The sequence below is a fragment of the Acanthamoeba castellanii genome (genome assembly GCF_000313135.1).
Source record: "Acanthamoeba castellanii str. Neff unplaced genomic scaffold scf7180000084594, whole genome shotgun sequence".
Classification (NCBI taxonomy): domain Eukaryota; phylum Discosea; order Longamoebia; family Acanthamoebidae; genus Acanthamoeba; species Acanthamoeba castellanii.
This window is the reverse complement of record NW_004457584.1, coordinates 515,344-526,115: the sequence shown is the minus strand read 5'-3', so window position 1 is coordinate 526,115 and position 10,772 is coordinate 515,344. Positions and strand designations below refer to the sequence as shown.

General features: G+C 57.4%; 3 protein-coding genes across 3 annotated transcripts in view; 1 reads left to right on the top strand and 2 right to left on the bottom strand.

The window, feature by feature from the left end:
• ACA1_054530 (uncharacterized protein) overlaps window positions 1-1,117 on the bottom strand; it is a gene marked incomplete at both ends in the record, with an annotated part of 2,917 nt that extends 1,800 nt beyond the window's left edge. The window contains 5 exons of the mRNA XM_004344060.1: window positions 15-121; window positions 271-346; window positions 427-585; window positions 720-886; window positions 1,000-1,117. Of these exons, the coding sequence (XP_004344110.1) occupies window positions 15-121; window positions 271-346; window positions 427-585; window positions 720-886; window positions 1,000-1,117 (627 nt within the window). The remainder of the gene's footprint in view (window positions 1-14; window positions 122-270; window positions 347-426; window positions 586-719; window positions 887-999) is intronic.
• A 622-nt stretch (window positions 1,118-1,739) lies between these two features.
• ACA1_054520 (5'nucleotidase, C-terminal domain containing protein) lies at window positions 1,740-6,737 on the bottom strand (the record flags this gene model as incomplete). Its single annotated transcript, XM_004344059.1, has 21 exons — window positions 1,740-1,853; window positions 1,949-2,131; window positions 2,216-2,374; window positions 2,484-2,702; window positions 2,806-2,892; window positions 3,010-3,219; window positions 3,285-3,371; window positions 3,459-3,572; window positions 3,696-3,859; window positions 3,925-4,096; window positions 4,183-4,467; window positions 4,608-4,791; window positions 4,865-4,968; window positions 5,050-5,133; window positions 5,215-5,414; window positions 5,490-5,603; window positions 5,686-5,746; window positions 5,949-6,089; window positions 6,157-6,266; window positions 6,351-6,575; window positions 6,662-6,737. 21 exons carry the CDS (start codon window positions 6,735-6,737, stop codon window positions 1,740-1,742), a joined length of 3,093 nt encoding a protein of 1,030 aa, XP_004344109.1.
• Window positions 6,738-7,102: 365 nt separating this feature from the next.
• ACA1_054510 (GTPase of unknown function subfamily protein) lies at window positions 7,103-10,590 on the top strand (the record flags this gene model as incomplete). Its single annotated transcript, XM_004344058.1, has 12 exons — window positions 7,103-7,207; window positions 7,313-7,484; window positions 7,611-7,683; window positions 7,767-7,853; window positions 7,950-8,052; window positions 8,172-8,296; window positions 8,384-8,955; window positions 9,051-9,322; window positions 9,686-9,760; window positions 9,849-9,977; window positions 10,092-10,241; window positions 10,360-10,590. 12 exons carry the CDS (start codon window positions 7,103-7,105, stop codon window positions 10,588-10,590), a joined length of 2,094 nt encoding a protein of 697 aa, XP_004344108.1.
• Window positions 10,591-10,772: the final 182 nt, after the last annotated feature.

The window sequence follows — 10,772 nt, the reverse complement described above, 5'->3', positions numbered from 1 at the left end:
TCGTGCTGGCACACCGCCACGATCTGGACAAGCGCCTGCCGCGCCTGCTCGCCGTCGAACCCGGGCAGCTCGATGCGCGGCAGCAGGGCCGCCAGCAGCACGAATTCGGGTTCCTTCGCATCTGTTCGATTGATCGACCGTCATTTACCTCCCCGTGTGTGTGTGTGTGTCGTGTGTGTCGTGTGTGTCGTGTGTGTCGTGTGTGTCGTGTGTGTCGTGTGTGTCGTGTGTGTCGTGTGTGCCGTGTGTCGTGTGTGTCGCGTGTGTTACCTGGTGGGTGCAGGAAGAGGGTGCCGAGGCCGCCACCGACCTTCTCTTTGCTGATGTTGACCACGACGGCGTGAGCCTGCCAGCGATAGAAAAAGAAAAAAAAAGTCAGTCTTGAGCGTGTTTTAGGAGGAGGAGGAGCGGCTGAGAGCAGTTTACCAGCGAGATGACCTCCGCGTGATCGTTGGAGGTGGCGGCGGTAGCGAGCAGGCGACGGATGGGTTCGTGCACGTGCATGTTGAACAGCAGCCCGCCGGGCATGTTTCGCACCACCGTGCTCACACCCACCAGCACGTATCCGCGCATCCCGGGTGGTCGCTACACGACACACCACACGACACACGCGACACACGCGACACGCACACGACACGCACACGACACGCACACGACACACACGACACACACACGTGAGCTCCTGCCCGTGTAGAGGCGTGATGGCGAACAGTGCGTACGTCGGTCTCGCCCAGATGGCACAGGATGGGCAATATGCGCTCCTGCAGGAAGAACTCCAGGCACGGGCCGGTCCCTCGCCGCCCGCCGTCCATCGCGTCGGCCTCCTCCAGCAGGATCTGGATCATGTGGTTGAGGTGCTCCGGTATGCCCTCGCCCTCCACGTCATCTGGAGACGGCGCGCCAAGCTTGCCGCTCAGCACTCAACGCTATCCGCAAGACGCGCAACGAGCGACGTGGATGGATGGATGGAGAAAGAGGAAGGGAGAGAGCAAGGCAAACCTTTGTCGTCGATGTAGAAGTGCTTGATGGCGCGCCAGTGCAGTCGAAAATCTTCGAGAGGCGTCTGGAGGGTGGGGGCCAGCACCTCCCCGATAGCACTGAAGAAACGGCTCACCATGTCTGTCTCTGCTCGGATCTCTGAATTTTTAGGAATCTATGAGCACAGTTGTGAAGACAATGATTCGAGCGCAATGCGATTGAAGCGGTGACGCTGTTCTTCCATCACGAGCGATTCCCTCAATTTGCACTCCAGAGCGTTCCATCTTTTACCTGTTGTCTGTACACCAAGATTGCCACAGGCGTGTCCTTCTTCTTTCACCTGGTTCACACTGACTTTGATGTCGTTGCTCCTGATTGATCCTGATCGATTTTTGAATTGATTGTTGGACTTCCAAAGAAAACCAAAAGAAAATGCGAGGGAAATTGCCTTTCTTTTGTTGCACCTGCGAAGGATCACCCCGTGTGAAGTCAGCACGTTCCAGCGCAACTTGTTTGTTTGCTGCAAACAAACAAGATGGAGAGCCGGGCGCAAGTGGTCAAGTGGGTTGAGGTGGGCGATGATGGACTGGGCAAGACGTCCTTACTTCTCGCCTACGACGGAGCAGGGCGAGCAGCTGGCCAAAGAGATCGGGACAGTGTCACTGTTGCTGTTTTTATGGGCCGAGTTTAGCGCCACTCGAATGGCCTCGTGGAACAGGTTCTTCATGCCCCCCTGCGTCTTCGCCGCACACTCCAGGTTGTCAGAGCTTTTGGGTGTTGGGCATTTCGTCTTCGCTCTCTTCGCTGTCGCTCGTGCTGCCATCGTTTTCGTTCTCTCGGTCTTGCGTGAGGTACTTCAGACGCTCCAGCGATTCCTGTGTTGTCTCTCAAAAGTGAGTGGTGTGCGTTCCCGCAGCATCAAGGTACACTTGCGTGCGGTGCGTGCGGTGTGTGCGGTCGGATCAGGCACCTGCACGGCATAGGCCGGGAATTCCTGCAGCTCGTCGTGGATCTCCTTGGCGTGGGCTTGCACGAACTGGTACATCACAGTGAGCGCCTTCCGCTTGAACTGGCGCGGCACGATCGACGTCGGCGGATCTCCGAAGGTGGGATCGTCCGTAGGCGCGCACAGCTGGTCGAAGAACGCTTCCAACTAGACGTGTAGCACCGAGTCGATCGTTCAGTTCGTTCCATGTTCCACCGCACACTCAGCTCACACGCAACACCGCACACGCACCTTGCAGACGTTGCGCTTGATGAATCCGTTCATGGCTTCCATGAACACCTCCTTGTCGCTGAATTCGTTCTTGCTGGCCAGGTTCTGGAGCACCTTGGTGATGAGGATGAGTGTGCGGTGCGTCTGCGGGTGGGTCTGTTCCTTGACCAGACCGTACGTCTGCGGCACCAACAGGGCTGGACACTGCGCACATGTTGATGTCATTACCGAAGGCGTGCGTGTCGCGCGTGTCGTGTTGTTTCAGAGTCGTGTGTCGTGTGTGTCGTACGATGAATCGGAGGAAGATGAGGTTGCCAAGGACGCGATGAATGTAGTCGGGGTGGTCGTAGCGCATGTCCTCGTACAACATGCGGCACAGCTGTCGCATGTACAACGGGAATTGATGCAGCGAATCCAGAATTCGAGTGAACAGCTTCTGCACCAGGAGCTCCAGCTGGAGGCGTCCCACAAAGTTGTCCTGGCCCTCCTCCATCATCTTGGGATTGATCTGTGTTGTGATGTGGAACAAGATGAGTGACAGTTGGTCAAATAATAATAATAATAATAATAATAATAATAATAATAACTCGGGCATGGTGGCGAATGCAAACCTCAACCGCAGTTGCGAGGGAGAAGATGCTGCCAAACGGGGCGGGGTCGCTGTCGGTCAAGTTCGATCGAGGCGACTTGGCGTCCACCTGTGTGTGCGTGTGCGGTGTGCGGTGTGCGTGTGCGGTGTGCGTGTGCGGTGGTGCCATGTGCGTGTGTGTTACATGCATGTGTGCGATTTCGGGCAGGCAGGAGGGTGATGATACGTTGTTGGCAATCTCGAGTTCGGCGATGGGGTAGGCGAAGGTGTGCCAGAGGAAAGGCAGGCCCACCATGCGGCTGAACACGGAGAAGGCCTTCACGCCGGGCGTCTCCTCTCGGAAGAGGACCTGCTCGTCGTCCTGCGACAGCAATTCGTTCTTCAGCAGAAGCCTGATCAGCTCCGTGCCCTTGTCCGCCGACTGATGCACCAACACCTGCACACGCGCATCATCAACCGCCATCCTACCCACAGAACGTGTGGAATGCATGTACGTCGTACCATGGCTGCTGCCACTTCGTCAATGCTGGACGGGTTGGCGTGGGCGACGCTGCCGATGGCCTGAGCGACGTGCTGGTCCATCAGGAACTGATTGATTGAACAGGAGTGAGTGAGCGAGCGAGCGAGCAGCAAGATTGTTGATTGAAAAGGCAGCAGCTGGGGGAAGGGAAGTACCTCGATGAGCACGCTCTGGACCTTGAGGTTGAGTCGCCGCATGGGGAGCATCTTCATGCCCTCATTGCTCTCCATCGAATCCCTGCGCCAAACCAACAGCTGGTAGTTGGGCTCCTGTTGTTCATGTGGTCATCATTGAGAATGCGCGGTGGTGTGTGCGTGCGTGCGTGCGTGCGTGCGTGCGTGCGTGCGTGCGTGCGCGTGCACAGCCAAGAGAATGTGAGGAATGTTGAGTACCTTGAGGATCACCTTGGGCCGCTTGTACCGCATGTACCCGAGCAGGAGCACGGCGAAGAGTATGGCCAGCACCACCAGCAGGAGCGTGATCGGCAGGATGACGCCCAGCACGATCGCCAACGTGGAATCGGAACCCGACGAGGTCTGCACCGTACAAAAGTCCCCTGGAAGTGGACACACGTCAGCACCAGGTGGACATGCACACACGCGCACACGCACACGCACGCACCTGAGGTGTCGGGCGCGGTGCATTGGCATACACCAGCGAGGCACGCGCCGTTGTCGTTGCAAGAGAGCGTGCCCCCGGGTGGAATACACGTGCGCCGCGTCGCCGCAGAGGCCACGATGCGCCCCGTTTCGGTGAGCGTGACCGAGCCGCTGCTCAACCCGCCCAAGATCACCTGTAAACAGCGCACACGACACACGACACGACACACGGCGCATTCAGATGTGAAGCTTGTGACGAGAAGGCGTGGAGATTGGGTACCGAGTCGGCGGTGAGGCCGGGGGTCTGGAGATCGAGCGCGTTGTCGCTGAGCGAGGAGTAGCCGTCGAGGCCCGAGGACAGGAACGAGATGGTGGTGGCGGTGTAGACGCGCTCGGGCTCGACCAGCTCCCACTGCTTGGTCGTGCGGTACAGTTCGTCCTGCCGCTTCGCCGCGAGAGCCGGGTCGGTAGGAACTTTGGGCGATGCCGCCACTCGCACCCAGGCGTTGACGATGCGCATGCCCACCTCCTCCCTCGGGTTCCAGGTGAACTTGACGCCCGATATCTGATCGCATAGAATTCGTGAGTGCGTGTGTGTGCGTGTGTGCGCGCGTGTGCGTGTGTGTGTGAGTGTGTGTGTGCGCGCGCGCGCGTGTGCGCGCGTGCGTGCGTGCGTGCGTTGCTGCGTGCGGTGTGTGGGAGTACCTGAAGGAAGCGACCGACACCCTGGCTGATGTCATAGGTGGTCTCGTTGGCCAGGGAGACCGAGTGTTCCAGTGCGAGGAGGAGGTGCTTCCCGAGCAGGCCGAAGGTCGTGATCACGTCGGCGGGGTAGGGGAAAGCCCGCGTGTAGTCCTCCACCGTGATATTGCCCTCCGCGATCGCCCTCCTACGACACAACACGCGCGACACACAACGTTATGGCAAAAGAGTCTGGGGCTGAAGGAATGAGAAGAATGTACGCCAAGGCGCCTCCGTTGATGAAGGCCATGTCGGTCTTGCCAGCCGCAAGAAACTGGTCGGCAGCCCAGCTTCCGATTCCGCACTCGCCAAACCAGCATTTGTGCTGCGCGTACCCATTAGCGGCTGAGTTGACACTTTATGGCCTCAAAGGGTGTGTTGCGTGGAGCGGACAACATGCACGTACGTTGAGATCGAGATTGACAGAGGCATGGCCGATGACGCGCTTCACGCCGGCCAAGGACATGTTGTAGTCGGCAATGACTTCATTCTGTGTGGCACGTGGGTGGCACTCACGCCTGGGTCAGGAGGTGGCTCTGGCATTGCATTCCAACGACAAAGCAACAAGTACCTGGAGCGTGGCGTTCGGGGTAATGGCGTCGGAGAGAGGGATGGCGTTACCGCTGCACGACTGGATCACGCCGTACTGGTCGAACTCGAGATCGAGCTGGCCCAGGTGCGCGCCCCACACGCCTGCGCCGGCGATGCACACCACCTGGTTCCACCTCATCTGCTTTACCACGGGATAGGGTCCCACCGCGGTGCCGGTCTCTGCGCAAGCCGGGTTGGTTGGCGATCTTTAGCGCTAGAGTTAGCTCTAAATGAAGGTGTGGTTGTAGTAGTTACCGTTGTTGTTGGCGTAGTACTGTCGCTGAACCAACACGACGTCGATACCGCTGACCCGCTCAAGAAGCGGGTCGACGAACTTGATGTTGCTCACCGCCACAATCACCTTGTTTACTGTGCAGTATGTTGATGTCAGGCGACCACGGCGTGGCGTGATGGCTGTTGTTGTACAGTGAGTGGTGGACGGCGAACGAACCTCCCTGGTTCTGCAAGATGGCGACGGCAACCTGCAAGGCGTCGACCTCGTCCGTCGAGTCCTGAATGACAAAAAAGAAGAAGTATTATGTGATTTCGTTGGCGCGGAGTCAAGCGACCGACGCGAGCATACCATAGTACCAAGGTCGTTGGCCAGTACTTGCAAGTTCACTGGCATGGTGCCTGCGAACCCCACCTGCCATTGGAGGTTGATCGTTAGACGATGACCAATGTTCAACATTCGCAACGATGGCGCGAACACACCTTTTCGCCATCGTCGTAGGAGATGATTGTTTGGGTTTGGATGTCGAGTGCGGCCGTCACCGGATCGTCCTGCAGTCCAACCAGGTTGGAGCTCACGATCCGGGTGTTGTTTCCCGTGAACTGCGGCACGAACTTCGTGAACTGTATCGCAGTAAAGAGATGTGGTCAGTGTATGGGATGAGAGCACGACTCATCACTTTCTGAGTACCCTGTCCGCTCCGACGAGCATGTCATAGAGGTCGAGCTTGATGATGTCGTAGCCAATTTTTAGCGTATATTTGAGCACCGTGTCGTACGAGAACAAGAAGTACTGCCCGCCTGCGGACACGAAAAAAGTAAGTAATGAGCTCACACAACACATTTAAATGCAGAATGGCCCCGAAGAAGAGACCCCGGCATTACCTGAGAAGACGTTGCCGATGTCCACCACCAACAGGTTCGTGCTTGCGTTGCTCCGGAGTTGCGCGATGGCTGCCTCGCGTCGGGCGTTGCCGCCGAGGCACCCGCCCAGGCCTTCGCCCCCGGCGTAGGAGAGGCCCACGGGGGCGCACGGGTTGTTGGCGCCGTCGACCGCCACCACTGCGCCATAGCTGTCCTGCGAATGTACGAGGGTCAACGACCACGAACCTGTTGGGGGAGGTTGATCTTAGTTCCAAAAGAACGAAGAGAAGAAGAGCGAAAGAGAAAGAGAAAGAGGGAGGGGGATGGTGTACCGGCGGGACGAACTCCGACCACGCAGAGAACGAGGAAGAGCAGAAGTAGCGCCAACGGGACTGAACGCGAGTCCATTGCGAGAGGTGGTTTGTCTTCGTTCTTCTCCGTGCGTTCAACACTGTCAGATGTGCCAACTGGGATTGGTTGATGCCAATTAGGTACATCTCTCGGTACAGAGCGATGGTGGTACACATCCGGAAATGTTCCTGATATACTGGAATGTCAGGACAGCTTTGTTGCACAACACCAGCAGTTTTCCACAAGGAAAAGAGAAAGAGCGAGGAAGGAAAGAAATCGCCGGGAAAGGAAGGACTTCAGATTTGCCGGCGAAATCAAATCAGCCGCTTCGGCAATCAATCAATCGGGACTGCAGTTATTGGAGGTAGCTAGCGGCTTGGAGATTAGCACATCTTTTTAAGATAAGAAGGAGGAGAGAGAAGATGCCGAAGAGAGGAGGAAAGAGTCATGGAGAGCTGGGTCGTGCCATGGTGCGCGACAAGGATAGGAAGCGGAGGGCCGCCCCCACCACACACGACAAGATCAACGTACGGTGCATCACATCGTGTTGTATGATTGATTCTTTCTCATTGTCATCATTTCTCGATCTCGTCTCATTTTCATCATCTCTCTTCATTCTGTCCCATCTCTAGTTCTATCCGACAGACATCGAAGAGACCCAGAAGAAGAATGAGCTCAACAAGCTCAACTCCCTCACGCAAACCAGCGATTTGGGCGATTTCCTTCTGCAAGCCGATCTCGCGGAGAAGGAGTTCTTTGCCGAGAAGCAGAACGTGGTCATTCTCACCACGCAATCGTACACAGGTTCGTTCATTCGTGCACGATCTTCTCCACCGCATCTATCTCTACAGCTCTTCTACATCTTTCGCGATTTATTCTCGTTTTATTTTAATTAATTTGTGTTTGATCTCATCGCGTCGCTGCCCACAGTACGCACGCAGGCCACGGCCAAGCAGCTCGAACTGCAGCTCAAGCACGCCAACGACCTCAAAATCCCGCGGAGGTGCGTGCAGGATAGCTCTCCCCGTCGCGTGTGTCTGTGTGCGAGACTCTAACCCGAGGGTCCTCTTTCATATATGTTGGCAGACCTGCCTGGGATGCCACGATGACGCCTCTGGAGCTGGATCACAACGAAAAGCAGTGCTTCCTCGAGTGGCGCAAAACGCTAGCCACGTACGTTCATTCATGCGCATCACCATCTGCGAGTCTCTTTTGCTGCATTTGGTGTTGATGATGTTTGGGTCTTCTCCTTCTTCTTCATTCATGCAGGCTGGAGCAGCAGGAGGACCTGGTGCTCACCCCCTTCGAGAAGAACCTCGAGGTGTGGCGTCAGCTGTGGCGCGTGGTGGAGCGGTCCAACGTCATCGTTCAGGTACCGCTACTACCGCTACAGCTACAGCTACAGCTACACCTTCAACTGCAACTGCAACTTTTCTTCGGACAAAGGCGGCTTGCTAAACGCGTAAACGTGTACACCTGAGCGCGCAACAGATCGTGGACGCGCGTAATCCGATGGTGATGTGTACAGATTTGGACAAGTACGTACAGGAGGTCGACCCCGCCAAGAAGAGCCTGCTCCTGGTCAACAAGGCCGACTTGCTCACCACGAAACAGAGGTATAAAAAAAGCAATAATTACTGTGTTCTTTATTTAGTATTCTCTTTATTTATGTATTTAATGATTCATTTTTTCGGGGGGTGCAGGCTCATGTGGACGAGGTATTTCCACTCGAAGGGGCTCCACTTCCTGTTCTGGTCGGCCAACTACGAGAAGCTGAGGCAGGAGGAGCGCGAGGCCGAGCTGAAGAGGCTGGAGCTGGAGGAGGCCGGCATCATCGACGCCGAGTCGAAGCCCGCGGTCAGGCACCGACAGCCGCGACAGCCGCAACCGGAGGAGGAGAGCTCGGAGGAGGATGACAACGAAGAGGCCGAGACCGAGGCCGAGGAGGGCCCTCTATCCAATGACGAGGGAGGCAACGCCGACGCCGACGCTGCCGCCAACACGGCCGATGGCGAAGAAGAGGGAGAAGAGGAGGAGGGAGAGCAGCATGAGGAGGTGCAGTTGACCACCAACGAAACTGTCGAGGCAACGACCACCACTACGACGACCACGTCGGCCGAGGCTAACGTCGAAGCTGACGTCGAAGCTGAGAAGAAGGCGGAGGCGGAAGCGGAGGAGGACGGTCTGTCCGAGGAGGAGGTGGAGAAGCTCGCCAAAGTCCACGGCATCGACGAGCTCTTGGAACACATCTTGAGCTACTGCCCGCCCAAGGAGAGTACGTTACCTTCTTCATTCTTCTTCGTTCTTTGTTCTTTTTCTGATCCGCCTTCTTCTTCTTTCTTCGTTCTTTCTCTTTTTCTCCTTGCGCAGAGGGAGGCGGAATCACGGTGGGTATGGTGGGCTACCCCAACGTGGGTAAGTCGTCGACCATCAACGTGCTCTGCGGCGAGAAGAAGGTCAACGTGTCGATGACCCCCGGTAAGACGAAGCATCTGCAGACGATCAAGCTGAGCGACCAGATCATGCTGTGCGATTGCCCGGGTCTCGTCTTCCCGTCGTTCCTCACCACCAAGGCCGACATGATCTGCAGCGGTCTGCTCCCCATCGACCACATGCGCGACCCCAGGCCGCCCACCGCTCTCGTACGCAACCCCTTTCACTCACCACACGCACCACGCACCACGCACCACGCACCACGCACCACGCACCACGCACCACGCACCACGCACCACGCACCACGCACCACGCACCACGCACCACGCACCACGCACCACGCACCACGCACCACGCACCACGCACCACGCACCACGCACCACGCACCACGCACCACGCACCACGCACCACGCACCACGCACCACGCACCACGCACCACGCACCACGCACCACGCACCACGCACCACGCACCACGCACCACGCACCACGCACCACGCACCACGCACCACGCACCACGCACCACGCACCACGCACAGCTGCAGCCTGAACACTTACGGTTTGCGTGCGTGTAGGTGTGCGAGCGGATACCACGCAGCATTTTGGAGGGTACCTACGGTATCATGCTGCCCAAGCCAACCGAAGAGGAGGTACGCGTGCTGTGCCTGGCATGGCATGTCCTTGCTATGTCGTCGGGGCTGACCCCCAATCTCTCTCTCTGTGTGCCGCCTCGTTAAGGATCCGAACCGCGTGCCGACGCCGAGCGAGCTGCTCAAGGCCTACGGTCGCATCCGAGGCTTCATGACCGTTCACGGTTCTCCCGACGAGTCTCGCGCTGCACGAATCATCCTCAAGGACTATGTCTCTGTACGCCCCCCCCCCCGCGCCTTTGCCGTGTGTGTCGTGTGTGCCGTGTGCCGTGTGCGTCGTGTGTTTCGTCGACTCATGGATGACTGCGCACGCAACCAACGATGAGCACAGGGCAAGCTCCTGTACTGCCACCCCGTGCCCGGCAAGGAGAAGGAGTACACGCAGTGGTGGGACGAGGAGAACGCGCGCGAGCAGTACAAGTCCTTCGGCTGGGACGTCAAGGAGACCCTCAGGCTGCCCACCGAAGAGGACACCGAAGCCGTCAAGCTTCGCCGGGAGCGACTCGCCGAGAGGGCACGTCCACCATCACATCAATTATTATATTTATTATTATTGTTTGTTTGTTATTTGCTTATTTTTTTTTCTTGGCCATGTGCAGAAGAGCGGCCATGTGTCGTATGATGAGAGGCAGAACCAGGTGCTGGCCCACTCGGCGGGCCGGCGGAAGGGCAAGAAGGGCTTCACGCGCGTCCAGAACACGTACCACTCGGTGGTGCCGGTGCGAAAAATCGCCCAGGCCCAGATCCACGCCATCCAGCAGCGCCACAAGGCCGCCCAAGCTGCCGCCCAGGCCCAGGCCCAGGCCGCCGCCAACCAGCCACCCCAGTAGTGTGATTATGTGTGGTGGGACGTCGCACATGTATGGGAGTGTTATGTGTGCTTGCCAACTCCGTACACGTGCTCAACATGTCAAACTTATCAGTGGCGACAAAAAAGAACAATTTATTTTCTATTTCTCTTTTTCTTTTTTGAGATTCTCAATTTAATTAACCTCCTCGGGCGTGTCTCTTT